The sequence below is a fragment of the Nyctibius grandis genome, chromosome 8 (assembly GCF_013368605.1).
Source record: "Nyctibius grandis isolate bNycGra1 chromosome 8, bNycGra1.pri, whole genome shotgun sequence".
Lineage (NCBI taxonomy): Eukaryota > Metazoa > Chordata > Aves > Nyctibiiformes > Nyctibiidae > Nyctibius > Nyctibius grandis.
This window is the reverse complement of record NC_090665.1, coordinates 15,575,566-15,600,877: the sequence shown is the minus strand read 5'-3', so window position 1 is coordinate 15,600,877 and position 25,312 is coordinate 15,575,566. Positions and strand designations below refer to the sequence as shown.

The following is a 25,312-nucleotide window of genomic DNA, read 5'->3' as shown; positions in this document are numbered from 1 at the left end:
TCCAATTTCTCTTCCAGACCAGTTTTTTCCAAGAGACTTACATACATCTGTCACCTCCCTCATGAAAATAGCAATACTGAAGTCACTGGAGAAGTATCATCAATACCAGATCATTAGGTAATTGTCAAAGAGCATTCAAAAAATAGTCAAAAAAGGCAACTTACCTGTACTGCCATTCAAAAATATACCTGGACACACCAGTCTTTCCCATGGCACTCAGCAGGAGTACCAAGAGAATCATAAATGCACTGGGGTATCAACAAGATGAAAAGCAAATCCAATACCAACTACCGGATAACAGTTATGAATAACATGCTATAACTTCTGGTCAGTCCTGAAGTGGTCAGGCAGTTGGCCTAGATGATTGTTGTAGGTCTCTTCGAGCTGGAACTATTCTATTCTTATTCTACTCTATTGTTTTACATCAATCAGTATTTCTCCCAGAAGCATACACTTTAAAATACAATCTTTTTCATTAGTAAAAGAGAAGGAATCTAAGCAGTTCCTTTAAACAGACTTCAGTAAGCACTGCCAAAATTTAATTTATTTCTGTATCTTTTCCACTGCTGCATACTAAATTCTGAAAGATTATCTCTTCCTATGCAGTTTAACAATGTACATATATTGAATCCATATACTCTCTCACACACTTTCATTCATACCATAATTTCCAAATTTGAAGTTTGTTACAATAGTAACATCATACTTACATTATTATGAATGAAGATACTGAGTGCCTCTTTTGGGTAGTCCAGAGTCAACAGTCTGTCTAAAAACTTAGGCAGGAAAGGAGTGGGTTGTTCAATGAAAACACCAATTTTTACTTTTGGATATTCCTAAAAAAAAAAAAAAAATTTTGACACAACCAATAAGACTTGCCTCCTTTCTAAGATTAATTATACTAAAAAGCAACACAGCTTTCAAACAATCAAAACCAACTAGCTCAAAAGTGCAATGCCCCCTGTTATCTTCACTGACTTCACTAAGTAAGAAAAGATAACAGATTTAATATTGCTAGAAAACTCTTTGAATTCCAATAACAGAAACTGGAAATAGAAAATAATGTATTATGGTTTTTAGAATTCTTACTTTTAAAAAGATATTAAAATGGCAAAAACATATTTAAGGAAATATACCTAGAACTGCATGGCAAATTCACTTTTTGAAAGTAACATACATACGCCACATTTACAAAAAAATACAGGGAAGACCATTACTTTAAAGCAGTTAAAGAATAAATACCACAAAATATTCTACTCATCTGTACTTTAGGCCAAAGACTGCAATACCCTTCATTACACTTAAATGCACTGTTTCCCCCTACCACTGTAAGTGGGCTCTGCATTACTTCCCTGCTCACTGATTTTATCAAGTCCTTTGATGAACTAACTAGAGCTTCTCCCCTTGCATCCAAGGATACTGAAGCCACCTTCTTTTAATGTGAATTTACATCTTTTGAACAGTGGTATTAAATCCTGGTTTGTATGTGCTTGATATAGAGATCATGACCACAAAAACAAACCTTGACAGCACTTTTGCGTATTCCTAAAATATATTATTACATTATGTGAGACTGTCACAGTTTAAAGCTGGGCTGGCTATGAAACCGGTGGCAGATGCTCTCTGTGAACCCTCCTCCCCGCCCCAGAAGGGGAAGGGAAAGGGAAAAGGGAGAGAGACTTACAGGTTGGAAAATTAAAACAGTTTTAATAAACTATAACAATGAAAAGAGTATAATAATATTAATGGAAATAATTAAATATATACAAATATATACAAAACCAAGATCGAGCTCCCCCGATGCCAGTCATGTCGCCACCAGCACTGCAGGGCAGGCTCCGGGAAGGCCCAGGCTGGGCCCAGCGACGGACGGGAACTGGATTCAGGGATGCACGGATCGGGATCGGGGGCAGCAGGAAAACGGAAAGAGTCCTCTTCGGACACCAGCCATAGCAGAAAGAGAGCAAGACCCTTGTGATCCCCCCGCTTTATACCGAGAATGACGTGTATGGGATGGAATACCTCGCTGGTCAATTTTGGGTCACCTGCCCTGTCCGCTCCTCCCTGCAGGTGCCACCCCCCTTCGGCTCTTCACTCGTAAGCAGTGAGGAATTTAGCAGTGACCTTGGTTTCTCTATGAATAAGTACAGCAAGAGCCTTTCTGTATAACATTCCTACTAGAACTTAGGGATAACTACAAACTTTGAGCATTATCAGTTCTGGAAGCAGACACTGTCTGCAAAACATGCAGTTAGTTTCAGAAAGTGCAGTTACTTAGAAGAGACTTAGCCGAAAGTAAAAACCACTGAAAGGAAAATTGGTCTGTTTTAGGCCAAACCAGGACAGAGACAAAGAAATGTAACCTTCAAAGGCCTCAACTCCTACACAAAGAAATGCACTGATTAAACAAAAATTTTTTCCACCTCTAAAACAAACAGTATAAATGTCTAACCCACTACAAGGCTCAGAGAGAAACCTTGTATGAGTACAAAAGGCTGCAAGTCAGCTTTCCGTAAGCAAGCCAACACCTACTTGAAAAGTGTCTGGATAAACCATCAGCACATGTTGAGATTTCACAGTGTCACTGTCTACATCGGAAATCCAGAAACATACTGGCAAGTGCACCAGATTGGAAACATTAGGCACCAATGTTTACCCTGACTCCCTCCTATTCACAGCTTCATCTGCAAACCTAACACGTACTCATGCAGACATCCTAATAACTTCAAAACAGCTGATAAAGACAAGTACGCTGACCAGTCTTGAAAAAAAAAAAAAAGCAACTGATATATTCTGGCAACCACTCCATTGAGGCTGGTGTCATGGTAACTGGTACCACTGATTGCAAGTGACAGGGACACCAGCATGTGTCACCAGGCTTATTAAGCTGAACACACACATGTGCTAGCAATACTAGAACTGCTGCAATAATGTATTTTGCATATTTCTCCAATTCTAAGCCATTTTCCCCTTATTCTCCAGGACAAAGAGAAGCAGGTTCAGGCTGTATCTGCAAAGGTTATAGGGACAATCAGGAATTACTAACACTCCTTCAGTACACCAAAATGTGAACCACTTGGCTCTATACTAAAATCTCAGGAGTGTGACTGAAGCAAAACAGTGTTCAAAAAAAATAAGAGTAAAAATTCCTGCAGACTGCATCTCCTCAAAGCGGTGAGTTCTCTGCTGTATCTCCCACGTCTGCTGCATCTCTGCAGAGATACATCTTCTCGAAGCAGAGAGTTCATCAATCTAGACCTTGGTTCACCATACTATAAAGAGCGGTCACGGCATAATCTGAATCCAGGTCACAATGAACAATTTGATAACCAGAGTTTTGAGTATATCAAGTCTGAAGTTTTGGTTCTTCTCAGTTGTGCCTCAGCAAAAACACTTTGGAAATACCCAGTCTGCACCAGGATTTTACATTTTCTCTGGCAGATTTTCTCATTTTCACTAAGGTCATACACTTGCCTTTTAAAGCTTACTTTTTCACAAGCAGTAGCTGAGCATATGACAATTTTTGGAAGAAATACAGGACAATATCTCAGTACGACTACACAGAGCAAAAGTCCAGGAACCTTTGCCAGAGTCGCCAGTGAAGCAAGAGGATGAGCGAGGTCATCCTTTCCACCTGCACTGGGAAGTCTCTGCAGCAGTAAAAAGCTTTAGGATTTAAGAAGTAGCTCTACGAGGGTTAAGCTTGTTGTCCAATTTAATTTAGGTTTTAGAAAAAAAAAAACAAACCCTTAAGAAAAGTGGCACAAATCTACACTTATTGAGTTAAGGTGTGTTCTTCAACTTATTTTCCTTTACCCTGCCTTGACCTGGGCAGGTAGCTAATTTAGGGGCAGCACAGGCTGCTGACATTAGCAGAAAAAAGCAGTTACTGGGTGTTTCCACACCTCAGCCATGATCAAAGCACAGGAGGTTCTGCTTCTGTGAAGAGGACAAGGACTGAGCAAAAGACTCCGTGTACCTGGCTCTCAGCTCCCTCACAGGTAATGCTAAAGCCCAGCTTTTCACAGGCCATGCTCCCAGCACCTACTCGCACTGACCCTGGTAGTTCCTTGGGCTCTTCTGCTCATCCATCACAGACTAACCTACACAACTCATGGCAATGCTTCCACCCATCTCTGCCTTGCATGCACCTACCCCTGACCTTCACAGAAGGAAGGATATCCCTGTGTCCGTGACGGAAAGCAGTATTATTTCAGCTCCTTGTTCTATAGTGGAGCTTATCTGGTTTGTACTCATTAAAGTCAAGGTCTACAGGTAAGCCCATCCCAAAACACTGACTCCGTAACACCTAAGCTCATCGAGTCAAGGATCCATTCATGCCAGAATTCATCTAAAGGAACTCAAAGCCCAAAACATAGTTGCTATCAACAAATCTGATTCTCTACTTGCTTATTAGAAGAACAAGCAAAATCCTCAGAAGATGAGTGTATCGATGCAGAAAGTTTAAAAAAAGGCCAGGTTGGATGGGGCTTTGAGCAACCTGGTTTAGTGGAAGGTGTGCCTGCCAATGGCAGGGCAGTTAGAAGTAGGTGATCTTTAAGGTCCCTTCCAACCCAAACCATCCTATGATTCTATGAATATCAGAAGAATGATTAGAGGCACAGAACTGGTATTGCTCTTTTCACTGAAGATTTCTTGTTAAGTAGCAACCAGCCAAGCCTGAACAGAAAGCGTGTTCAGAAAATGAAATATTGCCTGTACTCAGAAATGCCTGAAGTAAACACTTCCACTGGGGCCAAGGAAAAGTCTCACTATTTCTGCTGGCAGAGTGAGTGAGGTACGAAGTCCAAAAAATGAATTACAGTAAGGAAGACACATTCCAAGTAGATGTACATAAACTATAGGAAGCTATCCAGTAAATCATTGCAAGTTACACCCCATTACTGGCTTTAAGATTTAACTCCTCCCCAACCATGTTTTAATTACCAACACTATTAGGAAAAATGTAGACAACTTTTTTTCCTCAGGTAAACTTTATGTTTGGAGTGCAAACACTATTTCAGTATAACACCATTCGAATGTTGCGTCTTCAACGCAAAATTAAAATTAATTAAAAAGAATCTGAAAGTTATTACAATTTCAGCATAAGTTTTTCAATTTATAATCCAGTCCATAACGTGCTTACTGCCCAGAAATTCTTTCACTTTGTCCTTTCATTACAAAGGTAATAAGCCATTACTTCTTTCATGCTATCCTCAACATGACGTACTAAGACCTGTTCTCATTCAAATCTTCAATACAGAACAGAAATGAAACAGCTGCTGGAAACAACCTGTTAAGAATAATCAGAATGTTCTTTTAAGTACAAGCCTTACATTTCCACAGCGAAGTTCTTAGTATTTACTGTGCCTAAAATTTACTGTGTACAAACTGAAATATTCACAAAGACGCTAAAGACATCATGCTTGAAGCCAAAGAGCCAAAATTAAGTTCTCAAACACTGGATATACACACACACCATGTGTACGTGTATATTTGTTCTCGAAGAATTCTGAAGACTGAACTGATATCCCATCTCAATTACATCAGATTTATTCCACAGAAACATATTTGCATACACAATACAGATATCTGTATCATCCTTTACAAGGTAAAGCAGTTTTCACTATTTCTCTGTATCTCTCAGAAACTAGTAACTGTAACCATGTTACAGTTAACTATTAACCTCTATTTGTAACAGAAATTGTTAAACTGATGCATATCAAGTTTTGTGTAGGTCTGCAGTTAAAAATCTGAAATATCTACAGAGTTGTTCTACCTCCCCAAAAATTCAAATTATTCACTTGAATCTTGCATGATTCAAAAATGATTCATTCACCCTCAGTGAACAGAGGTAAGGATCTGGAGGGCTTTTGGAGATGGGATCATTTTCAGTAATATTGGGGAAACCTGTACTAAAATCCATGCACAAAAACATTTCTCAAAGTATTGATATTTCCAGTAAATTAGATTTCCATCTTTACAGTTTCACATACCAGAAAAAATGTCCTGAGGTGTCTACAAAACATAATATTGCATACTGAAGCCACTTTGCCTCAGAATTCACTATACACCTATCAACAGCATTCAAAAGGGTTTTGTTCTAGGGAAAAGTGTTCTTACCGTTACTGTTGACAGGTCTAGTAAGTCTAAATCACAAATACTGCAACCGGTTTCCCGTGTCCAAGCATTAGGAATATAGTTTCCCAAGTAATTCAAGTGAATCTGGTAAATAAATGAACAATTCAGATTAATGATAGGTGCATGCAAATAGAGATTTGTACCTTTTAAAGAATTCAGGCTTACTCATCTAGTCTCTTACACCTAAAGGGTATTGACTTTTCTTTTAATTTAAGATTATATAGAAAATAAAACCAACCAAACAACAAACAACAAACATACAAAAATAACTGGTAAAAGCTTTTTCTTCTTTTTATTTACAAAACAGAATTTTTTTTTCCTAGCATCTACATTTATTGCTTCAGTTAAACCAAAAATTTGTTGCAAGTATAACTACAACTACCAACTAAATGCTTGTATGACTTCCAAGACACAGACTATAGATCATTCAGCTCTCAAAAGCTGCTAGGCATGATTTCAAAAAAAAAAAAAAAAAAAAAAAAATAGTTTAATCCTTTTTCCAAACCTGAGAATCAACACTTTACACAAAACACAAAGAGTGACCATATGAAATACACATAGAAAATGTAGAAGATAGATGTCCAGACGTGGTTTTGACAAGCTACGCCAAGATTCAGAAGCCAGCCAGGGGGATATATATTTTAAAGCAGCATCTAGCTTAACACATTTTGAATTGGCACTGAACAAAATATGTACTTTTCTGACGATGGGCTGCCTGGGCTGCCCTGTCCTCCTGGATTCCATGGGAAGTTTGTGCAGAACTTCACTCTTCTCTACTGCCATTTGCAATGTTTAAGGGATCTCTTATGCCTGGGAAAGCGGCTATTCATTCCTGCTCTACTGCACTCATAAAAGACTGGAAGGATAGAATATTATTTTGCATAGAAAACACACTCCAGTCCAATACTCTGTCTGCATTTTATCATATTTTCTGTGTTTATGCATATTGAAAAATCATTCTAGACAGATTATAAATAAAATTGCTTGAACTTAATTTCAGAGATGTACAGTAAAGTCTACAAAAAAGACTTTCACAAAAAAAACCACACATTGCACTTGAGGAAAAAAAAAAAAAGAATAAAAATATTACATGTCAGGATAATTTGGTATGCATTTCAAAGAAGTGTCTCTGACCACTGCTATTTACTAATCCACAAATTGAAGAGATCAAATACAAAACAAAATGTTCTTATAAACAAAAAACTTTTAGTATTTGGAGTTAATTCTGGGTATTACTTTCATGCTAGTTTATTTACTAACTAGTGAAAACTTTTTCCAATCCTATTATACTGTTGTCCTCTTAATTCTAGTTTATGTTTAAAACAGAAGAATCTAATCACATAGACAAAGTGATATATAGCAAGAATTTCCTCTTTGTTTTTAAAACTACATCACTACATGCAGAGTTTGAGTTCTGTTTAATGTAGCGTAACTCGTGGATTAGTATAAGGAGTTCCAACCTAAACTGCTTGCCCAACTGTAAAATATAGTACCTTTCTTTTCATTGGCAAAGTGTCAGCAAAGCCAGTGATGATAGATATTTTGAGGATCTAACTGAGGCAAAAATAACTGTAGCAACATGAAAGAAATTGGTCATATATTTCATTACTACTGAGTGGTTATAAGCCAAATAGATAACGGCCTCATTATATTAATTAATTCCAAAGATGAAATACAGTGCAAAAACTAAGAAGCAGCAGTCATTGGAGTATTTATGAGTTTCAAACTTCAAACTTCATTCTCCTGGGAGGCATTTTTCTGAAAACAAGGAGCTACAGTAAGGAACATGTATTCAGAAGAACTCAGAAACTAGCCATGCTCAATCCTTTAGCCAACAGAAGCTATTGGAAATTATACACCTTTACACTTCTTTGCTATGTAACAAAAAAATGCAACTGCCATTATGACCAAAATGTAGCCATTTCTCCCAGAGAAACTGTGCCAGGTCCTCTGGACCACTGAATCCCTTACACATGGTCAGAATCTGCCAAAAGAGCTATTTCACAGGGCAGACAGTGCTCTTACCATGAACCCAAAGCTCCTGAGCTATGGGTACATTGCAGGCAGTGATCAATGACACTGAAGATGCAACAACGAAAGCCAGCTGTTCATGTGTATACACACACACACATATATATATATTTTTTTTGCCTATATACAATATACTTTTTTAAATACCTGTATACAAACACACACCAAGGTCTTCAGTAGGATCAGATGTGTTACTATTTTGAACCCCAGCCTGTGACTCTTGGCTAGATTTTTCTCCCCTTGAAAACCTATTCTTCCGTTTACCATTTAATAACCAGACAGACATTCTTCACTAGCTTCAAGAACTGTTTTGTGATAGTGAAGAAATTAACATAAGCTTACACACTTCTAATATCCCATGCTACACTGAATTTGGGAGCAGAGTGAGTTGTTTCAGCAGCAATATCAAGTTACAGTGACAGCAGAATAACATGATGCACTGAGCTATTAGAATGGGGTTTTTATCCTTGCAATTCTTATTAATTGGAAATGAGCAGTGGTGGTGTGCTATGACTGTTTTAGACTCTTCCACCATTGTTTTTGCCTCTATTAAAATTGTCATCTTTGCACAAAAATAAAAACAAACTGTCACTCACTTTAGTTGGACCATTTCCATGAACGGTGATAGGTAATGTGTCGTACATTGAATTCCTTGCTCTTACTTTTCCTTCTTCAAATTTCAAAAGGACTTCATCTGCAAATCCACAAAAACCATACAGTAATAACAGTTTATAAATAAAAGCTAAAATTTCAGTGTTCTTTAAGTTCTTGCTGATACAATATACCTTGCTGTTGCTATCACTGTCAATGTTACTTATTTGGAAGCTTTTGTTCACTTATTTAACTAGATCTTGAATTCTAAGCTCTTTATGCTAAATAAGGTTACATCAAACTTCAGAATTTGCCATGAGCAGCCTTTAGTATTGGAATGTGTTTTAAAAACAAAACTGATTTTGTGCAAATGCTATTTATAGAGAAATTGGAGTTATTTCAGATATGATCTGACTATAAAAAGTTGTTCCATAATTGGTTGTTAAAGGTAAGAAATGAAGTTTGCACAGATGCCATTTTTCAATTTAAATTCATGACACTTGAATAAAGGAAATTCTACATTATTCCACGCTCCATTTCATTATGTACAGCCGTTTTCTTAAGAACATCTAAAATGCAATTTTAATTACCATTCTTACTCCTGTAATCGAGTTTGCGAAAGGCAGATGGAAAAATGGTTCTTAACTTTGTGTTTATTGCTAACTTCATTTATTGAAAACTATTTTTTCTATTTTAAATCAAATGTTTTATCAATGTGAGAAATCAATTAATACTAAACCCAAAAGACCTGTGACTAATCTGGTAACCAGGTTTACCGATCCAAATATTTCTTTAAAACAACCATATGTTTAGGGAACGATATTCATGGTTAAGCAAAGAAAGTGTTAATAACAGTTAATAAAACACACAACATGCAAATCATAAACTTACCAACAGCTCCATTTAGGGTCTGGAAGATTGTACACTTGTGGTCCAAAGTAATGTCAATGCGTTCCTGAAATAAAAGTACCAAAGATGCTGGGGCATTCTAAAAGCCAGTGTTTATACGGTAGTGTTGCAATTATACTGCAGTGGCAGCAAGTAATCAAGCAAAACTACTCTACATATTCAGTTCTTTGAAATAATTCTTAATTTTATATTGTTAAGTTTTTCTATATTCCTGAGTTGTGCAGCTGTATAGCAATCAGTTTTATATATGCAAAAACTTTATCTACACTTGAAGGATAAAGGTCATAACTCTCCAAAGAAACTACAGTATAAGCCAAAGAAAATTTGTGTCTTATCAGAAAAAAAAAAAAACACAATTAACAAGTCTTGGCCAAGCAACAAAACATACTGTGTTTCACAGTCTCAAAAACAGAAAAGCCAAATTTAAGTATCATATCAGAATAGGAAACACCAGTGGTTTTAAAACACGTTCCTAATATTGTATCATTAATGCTACCTAGATTCTTATTTAAAGTACCGTGTTTTGAACTTTTAACATGTTGATCAAAGTATATAACCTTTAAAACACACTTTAAAACCCTTATACAGATAACATAGCCTGTTTTGGTCTTCCAAGATTCTGTTACGTATTCTACAGCATTGGACATTACCATACAGAGAATTAGCGCTACTGTACAGTACAGTATCCCAAGCTAAGCACCATGGAGGCATTCTGAATCACAGTGCAGGAGTGCACTGTGCAGAGGTACACATTTTTTGTCTTTCAGAAAACAATCTGTTTAGGCAGCTAATTATATTGCTTCTCACTTTGGCGCAGAGTCAGCTTTAATGTCTCTACACCCTGTCCTTTCAATTGCCTATCTAGCATCTGACTTATCTCGCATAAAATCATATTAAACGTTAAGGGCTGGAAGGAATGTCCTATAAGGAGTGGCTAAGGACTTTGGGTTTGTCTAGTTTGGAGAAAAGGAGGCTGAGGGGTGACCTCATTGCTCTCTACAGCTTCCTGCAGAGGGGATGTGGAGAGGGAGGTGCTGTTCTCTTCTCCCTCGTACCCAGTGACAGGACACATAGGAATGACTCAAACTGTGCCAGGAGAGATTTAGACTGGATATTAAGAAGCATTTCTTTACTGAGAAGAGGGTGGTCAAACCCTGGAACAGGCTTCCTAGAGAGGTGGTCAATGCTCCAAGCCTGTCAAGTGTTTAAGAGACATTTGGACAATGCCCTTAATAACATCCTTTAACTTTTGGTGAGCCCTGTATCAGCCAGGCACTTGGATTAGATGATCATTGTAGGTCCCTTCCAACTGAAATAGTCTAGTCTATTCCTGTACCTGTACTAAAATGCTTGATGTTTCAGGCATAACTTAATGGAAAAACATATATGTATTTCAGAAACTTCCCATCTGCCTTAAGCATACAAATGCTCAAAATCAACCTCAAAATTCTGCCGTATCAGCTTCTAAAAGTCTTTTTGCATCAATACGTTGTTAACTTTCCTTAGCCCTCTTTTTCCAGCATCAGGGCCATGCCTCTGACATCTATCATGCTTTAATGCTGCTACTCAGCAGAGAACTTTGTTAAGCTAGGGCACAGAGAGGTCTTCACCAAAAATTTACAATGCAGCTTTATTTAATGTATCTGCACAATAAGCTGAAGAGTCAGAGGCAGCTGCAGGCAGGATCTGAAATGGCAGCAAGCCAAAATATAAAACACTGGATCAGCAAGTAGTTCAGTGACACCCTGGAAAAATGCCACATTCTCTGGCCGTCAAACTGCCAAATACATGGGACCCTCATTGAGATGAATGTGTCCAATCATATACCTCAGAGCTATTATTTCTAACAACGAAGCACAACCTGCCTGGATCTGCAGACAGCCTGAAATAATACATCAAGTCATGACCCTTTGGAAGCTTGTTCATCACTCCGACAGTAGGAACCTCCAGAGAACAAACACAACCGTCAACATAGCACTCAGGAATAAAGAGACAGCATTCCTTTTATTTTTATCTCCTGATGTTATATGAGGAGTAGGATGTTATTTCAAGCAAAAAGAAATGAGAAAGTCAGTCACTACCTACCCTTGCCAATGGGTCAACATAGATTTTGGTGTAAAACAGCTGGTCATCATCATTATCCTGCAGATTCCATTGCTGCACAATACGATTTATATATGGAGCATAACCAATAAATCCTGCAATATCACACACACAAGTTATTTCCATAAAAAGCACTACTCTGCCAATGCTATCTACTCATCAGGGACTTCATTCTGACTGTTTGGTGCCAGCAAAGGAAGAGTATGAAATTCATACAACTTGGCTCAAAAACCAGTTTTCTTCCTGTGATATATCCCAGTTCTGTTTGAAAGAGTTCATAATTGAAGGTTATTTTTATACTAACGCTATTTTAAGGGAAAAAAAATTGGAAACAGAGATCTGTTTAGGATGGTCCTGAGAACTCCAAAGCATGAGATTAGACTACTACTGTTCCCAGGAAGCCCATCTGTGGAAAAAGTTTCATTTTCATCAATCACTTCTTGCTGGCAGAGCAGGCTGAATCTAATACTGCCAGAACTACAAAGAGAATTCAATTCAAAACCAAGATACATTATGTTTAAGCCAAAACAAAAGATAGGGCAGATAGGTGAGGTAAAGGAGGGAGGGAAAGGAATGGGGACACTCCCAGATCTACATGTTGCCCAGCACAATGTACCTAGGAGAACTGACATACTGTGTGCTCTGTAGCAGTTCAACTGTATCAGTGGCAATGCATGTATTAACCAACTGCAAAATTATGACCAAAGCTGGCATTTAAAGGAGGACTCCAGAACTAACACGTCATTGAGATTAACAGGAGTAACTCGCACTTCTCTTGAAATGAACTGCCTAAGCCATGCTGACAGGCCAGGCAGAACTACCAGCACATCTACACTGTATGCAGAGATCCCCAAGAATAAGGTAGCCAAGTCAGCAAATTCTGTGACACAGCTAAACTATGCCTATAAATAGCATGTACTGCTTTCACTGGGCTTGTACCCTAGATTGAATCTACTTCAGAAACCATGGGTGGCAACTGGGTCATCCCTGCACAGCATTTCATTGCAAGGCACAGTTGCTTGCTAGGCTGTTACTTTATTTACCTGCTTTTTACAAGTGATTGCCAACAAATACTAAGCAAGCTTGAATGAAAGCTATCTTGAGCACAGAAGAGGAGCTATTCAAGTGGGCAGAGAGAGGGGAAGAGAAGTACAGCAAATCCAGTCCTTGATTTTATACTTTATATATATATCTTTATATATATATATAATGTGGAATTCAGGAACAGTTCCACATACAAATACATGAAATAGATAACAGAATTAAGTCATGTTCAAGTTCAAGAGTTTAATGTGTTCAAGAATCACACTTACCTCCTGAGTTCAGGAATCGTTTTCCGCTCCGGACAACAGGATACTTGTCAGCTAGCCTTTTATCTGGCCAAATTAGTCCATCTGCTGCAAACACCACTTTATGATTAGTTTCCTGAAATTTCTTTAGCAGTTCTTCAGGGCCCCCCGCAAAGATAACATCATAGCTGAAAATAAAGAAAAGATATCCATTAGATTAGTTTAATTTTAATGCCTCTGTGTTCAAAACGGCAAGTGGTTGGACTATTCAAATTTTTAAAATCATACAGACAGCCCTTTTATTCTGAAACAAAGGCTCATTAAACATGTTTTACCACCATGTAAAAATCCTATACCCTTCTAGGAGAAAAATTTCAATCAATACTATTCATCCAATACAGTTTCCACTTCTATTCACATTCATTTTTTTTTAAACCTTCCACATTTTGGACATTCTTTTTCCTTCAGATTTTGTCTACCTGGATTTGATTTTCACATTTCATGTATTTTGAGTAGAAAAAAATGTATTTTCCCCTTTAGAAAACTGTTTATATGTTTAAGAACAACAACAAAAAAACAATTAAAAAAACAACACTTAGCAGATGAAAGAGAGTAGGGCTGAAAGATCGTTTAGGTGACTCTCACTAGGAAACTCTAGGTGATCTTGTTCCAAAACACAATGGCACTGACTTTCTTCTGAAAAGTCTTATCAAGAATGTACATAGATATTTCTCAACAAAGTCCAGTTGCCCATAAACTTAAACTGTGTTGCATCCTGACAACACATAGATTTCTCATTCAACCTCTTTAATGCGTTGAAGACTTCAGAAGGCTCTAAACTTCACAATATCTATTTACAAAAAACTTCACCTGCCTTTATATGTTCATCATATTTGACTGCCAACTCCTACTGGGGACAAAGACCTAAAGATGGAGGGCTCATCTCTAAAAACACTAGTTACCCACAGCCAAAGGTCAACACTACCCCAAAACAGAAAGAATCATGCACAGGTTTGGCAAGGGTCACGTACGAATGTAGTATTACAAGCCTAGTGGTTTCTTCTTGTTGAACCATATCTAAATCAATGCCTCTGAAAAAAAAAAAACCAAACCACAAAACCTCAAAATATGTATAAATGATTAAAATATTCAGAGCATAAGGTTCCTTTGTTTGTACTTGAGATCTACAAATAAAAGCATTAATGTGCAAACTACTTCAAGGTTCATCTTACACAGGATGAAACCATGACACAGTAATATTGGAATCATGTCATAGATTAGTCTCTGGCTGAAGAAGCAGACTATTTGGATTTAATGGCAGCATCTCAGCCTCACAGCTTCCTCATCTGAATGCAGGTATATTCTTATTCCACATATCTGCCTTAGTAACTGAAAATCATCAGCCCTGATACAGGGCTAAGGAATGGTACAGCTACCAAAAATCAAAAGGTCTAACCTTGACCAAGATTTTGTTCTTGCAAAGTCTTTTAGCTGGGCTAAGGAGAAGAGCAGTACCCCCACCTGCAGTACACAGAACTTTTTGCACTGCAATGTATTACTCAGCAATAGTGCCAACAGATCAACCATTACTGACTTCTGGTACTTCTTTATTACAGTTCTGAAATTATTGAAAATGTCCTTTCTTCAAAGGGGATTTTATGCAATTGGCCTAAGAGAACTGAACAACAGCTGGCTTACAAATGCAAAAGAGAAGATTTCCACTGCAAAGTATGAACCCTGGAGAGGAAGTGTGTTACGTAGTCTACATAAAGTAAGCGGATTTCTGAAAACTCTCACTGTTTTGTTTTTCTGTAACTTTGGCAGAGGAACGTATGAAAAAAATATTGTACATTTTGGAGCTTCCCCAGTTTTGCAAAAACTGCCCGTTTCTGCCCAAACATACAGGAATACACTTCCCTCCCTTTTCCATTCAATTGCTGTAGTCCGATTCAAAGCCATAATGAGCCTGAAGAACAAGCAAGAAACAGGAGACAAGTTGAAGGCAGACAAAAACAGAGATTTGTCTGAGGCTTTAACTTAACAGCTTATGGCAGCCTGTGCTTCTCCTCTTTGATCAGGTTAGTGCTGCTGCTGCTGCAATGACTTACAGCTGTGGGAAGGAACCAAACGCCCCTGGAACATTGCTTCCAAGGACTGTCATTCTGGAAAAGAAAGCCAAAGTTGAGCAACATGCTGGGCTGGCTACAGGCTCTGCTTGTGAAAGGGATATGCTACTTAATACAGCACGGTTTATAATACAAAGCACAGTACAGAGCTGCTTAACTGCATTACCAGTTATTGTAAACTTTACACACTAATGGATATTATGCAGAAGTATGAATCCAGCATGGACCCACATTTTCCACTAATTTTCATGGCCCTCTGTTTTGTCAAGAGGTGACTTACTGCCACCATACCTCCTCCCAGGCAGGACCTCTACCAGCCTTCTGCCCCCCTTGCTGCCAGTCTCCCCATCAGCTGCTTTACAAGGCTCCTGCTTTTCTCTTCAGGCAACAGGAAAACTTCTAGAGTCAAACGAAAACCTACAAATCCATCATTTGCCTTGCTTACCTGCTATGTCAGATTACGTTCAGTTTATCCAGCACTAAACTCCTACTGTAAGGGAGGATTCACCTCAGGTCTACACCACTAAGACCATCACAAAACAGGTCCCAGGACTACCCTTGAGAGTTTATACTGTTATTATGGGTGATGCACATGACTTACTTTAAACAGGCCTTCAAAATTTGACAGGGAAGAAAAAGTGTGGATAGATCCAGGAAAAAGCAGGCTGCCTTGGCAAGCTGGAAAAGCTCAGATACTCTTATTTATTCTTCATAAATCCTTCCGATTAAGTAGAAAGTAGGAAGAAAAAAAAAAAAAGAAAAAAAAACAACCAGAAAGTTTCCACAACTCCAGTCCCATTTCCTGAAGCTCCCAGATGGCAGATGCTTGGGGCTGGAATCCACCCATCCCTCCTGTTCTGCAGCAGCAAAGCATCCCAGCTACACACCCAGTGCTCCCAGCAACACAGGGAAACAGGAATGGTGGCTCAGGTCTTCTAGAATTGAACATGCAATTTTGCACACACAACTTTTACAACAACAAGGACTTGTTACTGTTGGAGCTGCAGGTTAAGAGCTCGAAATACAAACAAGAGAGGGCTTACTAGTAATCAGCAATTCAGGTCCCGTATTTCAACTGGACTGTTCAGCCACATAGCCATTTTGTCATTTACACTGTATGCCCACCCAGAGTACACCTTAACCATTTTGAGATATGTAGAAAATGTAATTATCCCTCACTTTCTGACAAATGTTAAAAAAAGAAAAAAGAAAAAAGAAAAACAACCAAACCAACCAACCCCACCAAACACACACAAAAAACCTGAGAGGCTTCAAAAGTCTTCCATGATGCAAATAGGTGGCTGTGGGAGTTCTGGATGAACAGTAACAGCATCAACCATTTTACCCAGTCTACACTGGCCATTAGCCAGTTAAGTCTGAAATGGTCCAAAGTAAACCAGTAGTTAGCTCTCGCAAAAACAAGCCTAATTTTAATAGCATTCCATCTGCAGGCAAACCGTTTTGCTATCTGCACCTAGACACAAGCTGTCCACAGAAGGTCAATTCCAGAATTGAGAGCCATATAAAAAACTGCTCAAAAAAAAAAAAAAGCAAGAAGCTAAGTTTGTTAAGCAAACAGGGCACTAGAAATTATTTGCCTAGTTACAGTAAGTAAACCAGACATTTCCTTTCCCCACCCCCCAAGATTAATATTCCAAATGCTTCACAATGAATATAATGAAAAACACTTGAAAAAGAAAGGAAGTTCACCGATATTTGTCTTTTCCAAACTTAACTGCTACATTGATCAACATTTAAATTGCAAACCAGGATTCCTGGAAATGAAAAAGCTCATTAGAATTAAAACATAATGCTAGAATCAGCAAACTATTTTTTTCTCCTATTTGGAGTCAGTTCCACCAGCTTTAAATCAATATGTACTTGGGATTATGGACCCCAAGAACTTGGGAGGCCTTAAATCCTGTGATTTTTCATGGCAAGAAAGATTATGGCATCTGCACTTCAACACACATGGTCCCCTGAACTCTCCCATCCATGCCAGCACACAGCCCTCGAGAGAATAAATTATGTTGGAGAAGAATTGGAGCTACACCCAAATCTGATAACAAGTTTGCGTATTTTGCTATATAGGGAGAAAATAGTGATGAATCAGGACAATAAATCTGAAAACAAAGAAATTCAATGTAAGTAGCAAACATTTGGGAAACATTTGATTCTTCTGAGTGTTTAGTAAAGAACAAAATAATCTCCCAAATTAATCTTAAAAAGTTTCAGTTATTGCATGATCAGTAGGACAACACTGTGAACAAACATGTGATGTATTTACTTTTAGAAAGATACTTTTTCCACTTACTAAATGCAAATTGATCAAGTCAATGAGAAAAAAAAAAATCAAAAACTGAACGGGTACCTCCAAACTCTATGTTACTTTTACTGTCAATTAAGTGTATAATGAAAATATTCGGTGTAACAAGTTTCCCTTATAAAGCTTGTTCATAAATTGGAGAAGATGATTTTGACATTGGCTTTCTAGCCCTATCTTCTATTTATCGTAAGAGGTAAAATTAAAAAAGAAAATTGAGTAGCATATTTAAATTTGCTAACAGTTTAATAGGCTACTCCAACTTTCCTAAACTCTTAATTTATGCAAAATAAGTGAACTTTCCAGTAAATACCACTGTCAGACCACTTTCTCTCTTGTGATGATGTCTGCTGTACAAATTCTGCCAAATCTCTAACTTGCAAAAGGGTCTCAAATTCTTCAGCTGTCAAATTTTAAAAAATAAATAAATTTTTAAAAGCAGGTTAAAACCTGAAAGAAAATTCTAGAGCAGACATTCCAACATGACTCGGTAACAGCAGCATGAGCCCATGCACGAACCTCTCCAAGCTTTCACTCAGCTACCTCCTCAAGGCTGCCTGTCTGCAATCGGGGCTTCATCATGTCCCTGATTTGGTACTTGGTCCCGTACCTTCCTTGCAGGGATTCTTTTAGAGCTGTGACCCTGCTCTGGTTAACACTAGAGTGGAAGAGCTTGGCGGCTGCTGTCAGCTGGATTCCTAGCTGCTCTGATCATGCTCTCATCACAGGAGCAAAAGAAAAGGAAGGGGGGGGGTGGGAAAAGGCAGAGGGAAGGAATGGAAAAAGTGGGATTTTAACATGTTTGAGCTCCCTGTTCTCTGCGACAGGGAGAAACCCCTCTGACCTCCAGTGAGGATGTTCAAGCATAGCTGTGCTATGAGCTATAATCCGGCATCTGCAGCAGCACTGTCTCTCCATCCTTCCATCACACAGACAGCACAGGCACCAGGGACGTACCTGGCACCAAGCCTCTTCGTTTCAGTCCTCTAACATGTAAAAGAGGTTCTCCTGTTAACTGCTTTCCTCAGGAGCCCATTTTCCAGCTTCCTCCATATCACTGGTACTTCATGGAACAAGATCATGCTCTGTTCCCTACTAGCAATTTTATTTCTGGAGCTGCTTTTGCTCACCCCCATTCCACACTCCCAGCCCGCAGCCATGTCCTGCTCTCACCACAGCCAAACAGGGAGAGGATGAACACTTGCCTAAAAGCCTGTCAGCTCCCAATAACATTTTTTTACTCCCTCAAGGCAGCGGAACTATGAACAACTCCTACATCTGTAAATCTGTTTAAAAAGTAATGATTGCTCCAAGAGCAATCTACTATTTTCATGAATGGAGAAAAATGGAAGCAAACTCTCTCAAATAAACAGCGAGGAAGAAAAGCAGCATGCAACTTTCAGCATGTCACAGCAGCTACTTTTGCATGCCTACCCAGACTAAAATGTAAAGGCAACAAGCCAGGTTTGCTCACCATTCAACAAACATTACAACCAAGTCCTCTTGATCAGCATAGCTTTCTATGCCTTCTTTCAGCAGTCGAACTTTCTGCCCTCCACCAATAGAGTTAGGCAGCTCACCACCTTTCCACTCTTCACCTTTACCAAGTACCTAGAATACAAAGAAAGCACTTTTTGCTAGTACCCAAAAACAAGAGGCTTTTTAAAGCAGACCCTTATTGAAAACAGATGTTAAGGCAGAAGCAACACATTAAAGCATAGCAAGCCAGCATTTCCAGCATCGTAAGTTTTCCATGTCTGAAGCAGCATTCAGCACAATGACATCACTGCAAAAACATGAGAGAGACATTTCTTAACCAAATAAGAATCAAGCAATTGCCTGCCACCACCATTTATTCAAATGTGTCTCTTTCAGAAAAAAAAAAAAGAAAAAAGCTAATAATTGTTTCAAAATTTGTATTAGAAAAACATTTGAATGAGACCTTTAAAAGTCAATATAATCACTTTAGGAATAGGAAGTATAAGAGACCTTGGTGGATTAGGGTATTACTAATACAAATTGCAAGCTCCAGTCTTTCTGAAATCCCTCCAGAACACTTTTGTGCAAGGAAAGGATAGGTTCCCCAATATAGAGGTGGCTGCTAAAACCAGCTAAACAAAACTCCTCCCTAGCCAAGCACTATAGTGAATTACATCTCAAAAAAAAAAAAAAAGAAAAAACCCTTAAACTTTTGTGGGTTTTGAATATAATATTTTTGGAACTTACGAAACCTGGAAGAACTACACTGCATGATGTTTTGGACAAATCTGCAAAGTTAACAGATGTATCCAGAGCTCAGGCTTCTCAAGTGCTTTAGTACAGCATTATCATATTAGGAAAGGTTCAGTCTTCCAAGTTCAGTGGCAGAAGTCAAACTTCAGAGACACACATACTTTCCTACTTATAGTGTACACACTGTGGTAAGTAAGCAGAAAAATTTCATAACACCATCTGAATTCCTAGATTTTCTCTTGTAGAACCAATTTGTGGGGAAAGTTTAGAAGGTTAGTGTCCTCCCTTTTTCCGAAGGTCACACGGAGGTCAGCCTCAGTACGTGACATATGGAGACGTGTAGCAAGGCAGAAGAGGCTGGCAAGAATGATAGAAACGTTTTGTCCTCTCAGAGAATTACACGTTCCTGGGAAACACAGCAAAACTTTTAGTTGTGACCCTCCCTCCTTCCCCACAGCCGGGGGAAGGAGGCCTTGTTTAAGGAGGAAGGGGACACCCAAAGCCCTCTGAGTGCAGTGCAGCTTCTAGAAGTATTCATGCGAACAAAATCAGCCACACTGAAAAGTCAAGGCTATATGATAAACCATGACAGAACCTATAAGTGACTGAGGATCCTGGTCACAATAGCTACTAATTCATAAAATCGTTCCTAAGGCAGTGGAAGAAGCACCCTCCTGTGGTTGTTCAGAGGGGGACCAGCAGGTAAGCAGCAGGGCCATGTGCAAATGCCCTACCCACCCTCGAGCTCTGTAATATTTTTTACTTTGGCCCAGCATGCAAGAAAGCTAATGCAACTTCGGTTATTATTGCACTGTTTCTGTCTTAAAGGTTGTATAGTATAATTATTTGGTACAAAAACATACAATACCTTTACTGTGTAGTTGAAGTGCTTTGCTGTTTGCATGAAACGGTCGAAGCCATCAGTTTCTTTAGTTGCTACAGTAAAAACTAGTAGTTTATCTGAGGGAGAAAAAGAAGGAACATGTATTAATAGGTTTTCAGGCCACAGTTTATAACAAAAAATGCACTGAACATCACTGGATCACTGAGGCTTTATGACTTGTCTGCACCTGATTCAAAGAGAGGAGGCAAATACACTGTCATTAAAGGCGTAAGACATCATCAAACAAGAACTGCTATGGACAAGGGTGCTGTATTTAAAACTATCCTCAGGAAGAGGAAGCAAAGAAATCTATCTGCTCTGTAAACAACTAGCTCAAGACATGAAAACACAGCTAGTATGACTACTGGACAGGAAGGAATCTTCAAAACAAAAACACCTTACTGCTTTTTGGTCTGAGCTAATCCTGTGACCTCTTATGACAAGACTGAATGGTACCAGAGAACTTCACTCAACTTCAGTAACTTCCCTGAAAGCAAGTTGTTCATATTCTTCATGAAAACAGGGGAAAAAAAAACAACCATGGAAACCAGTCCCCCAACAGGCAGTGCTCAGTGCTTTTAAGTCTTTGGGCAGAGACAAAAGAGCAAGGGTTTTGTTTTTTTTTTTATTCAGAGCCTCTGTAAATTACAGCAGTGCTAATTTTGCTCTCCTACTGCATGCAGGCAAATGACCGTGCAACCAATTTCCTTTTCATATCCCAGGGCTTTTTTTTTTTTTCAAATGAGGCCATAAATTCCCACTAAACAGCTTCCCAGTTAAACTATTGAACAACATTCAGCACCCTGTGCAATATGCTGCATAATCAGGGTACGTAATTCAAAGCTGTGAGAAAGACAGTACCCCTATCCAACATCAAGTATTTAATCAGACCAGCCTGGATCCCAGAGCACATTGCAGTTCCCCAATTCGGTCTGAGTTCAAGCAACAGCTGCCCTCTAAACAGAGCCCATGAGATCAACCCTTACAAGAAAGTGAAATTAAACGCCTCTAATGAGCATTCCAGACACAGTGCCTGTTGTGGCTTCACTTCCCCAAAAAACATCCTCTGGGTTTATCTTCACCGGCACAGTAACATGCTAGAAGTGGCTGCTGTGAAAAACATTCCTATTAACCCTTCAGCCTTGTCCACCACCACAGACTTAGCAGCACTCAGACACCCGAGATGTCATCCTGAGTGTATTCAAATCAATCACCGCTTGCCATTTTGTTTTATTTGACACCAGCAAAACAAGCACACAAGATGATGATCTGCTTCCACTTTGTAGAAAAAATGCACCTTGCAAGTTACTCATGCAATGCTCTGCAGCCAAGTACCATGGTACTTCAAGTGCACCTCTGCTCAGGCAAGCAAGAATACCTGTAGGAGCACAGAGTCTGCAGAGCAACATAAAAACACTTGTTCTAATGAAAATCAAGTTTGTCTAAAATAGCTGCAGCAGGCAAACTATGGAAACTAGTCTCAGAAGCCACTGATATTTTTTCCACTGAAATAAGCCTTAGATTCAGCCCTAGTCAACAGATCACTTCCAAGAACACTCCTACCAGGTCAGACAGTGGTCTGGCCAGTCCATCCTGAACAGCAGCTGTAACTGCATACATGAGGAAGGGCAAGGATAAGACAAGCACATACAATGCTTTCTCTGCTCTTTTTACCAGTCTCAGTTTATGGGTTTTTCTGACATGGATGGGGTTTCCGTATACTCTGAAACACCTTGTCTACTTCATGACCTTGCTCTTACCAAGTCACTCCTTGAACTGATGTAACCTTTAAGCAGTGACAGCACTATGAACCCAGTACCTACTGCAAGAAAAACAATCTTCTCTGCCTTGAGCAGGGCTCCTACAGTTTTTATCTGACACTGCCCAAGTTCTTTAACTACAGACAGCATTTCTACCTGCCCTCCCCACCATGCAAAATTTTGTGCATTTCTCTCACATCCTGCCACAGCTTTTGGTTTTGGGGTTTTTTTGGCTCCTTTTGCTCAACAGTCCTAGTGAAGATTTTAACTGCTGGCTCCACTGAACCAGACTGACACTCCTGCAATACCATATACAGCAAAGAAGAAACTGAAAACACTTTAAATGCTTCAATCAACTCAACTTGAACACACAAAAATTTTGGGAAAACAGTTTTAGAAGATTAATTGCTCCATCTTTTTCTCACTTAAGTGCTACCAGTCTTCTGTAGGCAAGAATGAGAAGAAAATGCCCTGAGTACATCTCAGAAAGGCAGGAGGACCTCCACAGAGGATTCAGTACAATGCGCTCACAGACACACTGACTCACGGATAGACATAAACACAGCAATAATAGTTCAATACCTTCAAAATCATTTATTCTAAAGGTCATCCAATCTAAAGTAATTCTACAGGAGTCACCACAAAATGAATAAAGAACATGATATCTTAGACTATGACTAAAACAGAACTGAAGACGGACGATAGGATTTTTCCCTATGGAGCAGATTAAGTTATGATTAATTTTTCATTCAAGCACTGCATTTTCAAATAGAGGGAACTGGAAAAATCTGATCATACCAGACTGCATCGCCAAGCCAAGTGAATGCATTATTGAAAGTTTCCTAGGTGACTGGTCAAGCACTGACTATAACCATGGAATTTGGTTTGGGGTAGACATATTTCACACCTACCCCTTCCTGAGGAATGCTAACAGCAAGGATTTCAAAAATCTGTACTTGACAAAATGATGTAAATGACCAAATGTGGGCTGCATCAGATTGCTCCCATAGTCACTAAGTCAAAGTAAGTATTAAATCAACATACGAGTACAGTTTGGCAAGCAGAAAATAATCTATCATTCTTTATGGGATATTGTTACTCTCTTTTAATGGAACACACAGTAATTCCACCTACACACTGTTCATGTATTTCAAGATTCACTATGGAGCCTGGTATGTTACTTGAGTTTTGTGGAATAGGAGGAAAGAAAACGATGTGCCAAATCATAAGATATTTCAACCTGAGCTATATAAAATGAAGAAAGCTGAGCAAACAAACAATGCAGTTTATATCGACATGAAATTGCAAAAGAACCTGTATTACACTCACAGCCAATGAAGCAATCTAAGTAGGCTGCCTGAGTCAGGTTTGCAAACAGTCACAGAACAAACAGGAAGCTATTTTTATAATGGTATTATACACATTGGAAATGTTTTCTTTTTAGCATACTTGCCAATAGTCAATTTTTTAAATTATAAATTAAGAGGTTTAAAAGGCTTTATTTCCATGTCTCTGCTGCACCACAGAATTTTTGGTGCATGTGGTACTTAATTAACTTTTAAGTTATTTTTAAGTGTAGCAGAAGTGTAATGATAGCATTTAGAGTCCATTTAGAACTTGAGTTACTTTTCAGACTATTTAGTCTTTGTTGGGCCTTTTTTTGGGGGAGGGGTGTTGGTGTTTGTTTGGGTTTGTTTAGTTTGTGGGATTTTTTACAGTAATCTGTGTCAGACCAAAGAGCAGAGAAACACGCTTTTATTCTGTCCATAGTGTGTATGGAGAGACAATGCAAAGTGCATTAAATTATAGTTACCTTGGCATATTACAGAGGGTATTATTAACCAAATGAGGAAGGCAGCACCGTTCTCTTCTAGCTAGTAAGACATTACAAAAATATTAATGTAATTCCTGTAGGCTCCTGTGACTTTATTTAATGGAAGTGGTAACTTGCACCAGTTTTACTGGCAGAGTTCCACTAAGCATAGTACGGGAGATATTTATTTCTTCCTGTGGAAGTGAGTGAAGAGAATGCTTCTGACCATCAACTACTACTACTAATTTCTTTTGAACCTTTTAACTTCATTCACTTTGAAAAAATCTATTCCTTGTTTGCTACATTTAGGTACAACAACTCCTTAAAACATTCCTCCCATTAGTGTCTAGTAACACAAACCCAAAGTTACTTTCATGAACTCACAAGAGTGTAAATGTGCAAGTACAACACAGATCCCAGGGCAGTAATTTTATCCACGTGCCGTTTCCATTTCAGGATGTGCTTGGCTACATCTATTTTAGCTGCAGCTACCCACAGTGTCCCTGCTGTGCAGAGCAGTCTTGGTCCCACGTAGAGCCCTGCCAGTGCAGAGGTTCAGTGCGGCACCAGAGCCCTTACTGCAGGCTGAGTCACAGTGAATGTCACACTGAGAGGTTGAGTGACTGGCTTGGTGTCCCCAGCAGCACCGCTGTGCTGGCTCCAGGGCTCCAGCTAAACAACGAAGACCCAGGCGTAGCAGCAAAAAGCTATCTGCAATTCCTCAGACCCCAGGTTACCACTGTGGCCTGGTACTCCCCAGTGAGTGAGCCACAAAATTCTCAGTCTTTGCAAAAACACCACGATGAAATCTAGCTGCAGACAGACGCTGTTACTGCTTCACCATCCACTTCGGCACAAACCGCTGCCCTGCCCTCCACCCAGGTGTCTACCCTAAGGAGCTCTGCTATATAGTCTTATATATAGACTTGAGTTATCCAGTTTCTTAAGTCTGACTATCCCCCTCACACAAGGGGACAAATACACACTCTCAGTAATATTTTCCAACAAACAGTAACAGCATCCTCAAAATGCAAACATATATGAAACCAAGAATACAGCAGGCGGTCACAGCCTTCCACACTTGCAGGGTACTGGGACACACCACAGAGGG

The 25,312-nt window shown here is 38.9% G+C and overlaps 1 protein-coding gene across 2 annotated transcripts in view; it reads right to left on the bottom strand.

Annotated features, from left to right (window-relative positions):
- Positions 1-25,312, bottom strand: part of PLOD2 (procollagen-lysine,2-oxoglutarate 5-dioxygenase 2) — a 60,192-nt gene that overhangs the window by 20,634 nt on the left and 14,246 nt on the right. For both annotated transcript variants that reach the window (XM_068405882.1, XM_068405883.1), the window contains exons 2-9: positions 20,614-20,705; positions 18,988-19,124; positions 13,089-13,252; positions 11,758-11,870; positions 9,655-9,718; positions 8,769-8,866; positions 6,124-6,225; positions 711-836 (exon numbers count right to left, since the gene is read on the bottom strand). In XM_068405882.1, the coding sequence (XP_068261983.1) occupies positions 711-836; positions 6,124-6,225; positions 8,769-8,866; positions 9,655-9,718; positions 11,758-11,870; positions 13,089-13,252; positions 18,988-19,124; positions 20,614-20,705 (896 nt within the window). The remainder of the gene's footprint in view (positions 1-710; positions 837-6,123; positions 6,226-8,768; positions 8,867-9,654; positions 9,719-11,757; positions 11,871-13,088; positions 13,253-18,987; positions 19,125-20,613; positions 20,706-25,312) is intronic.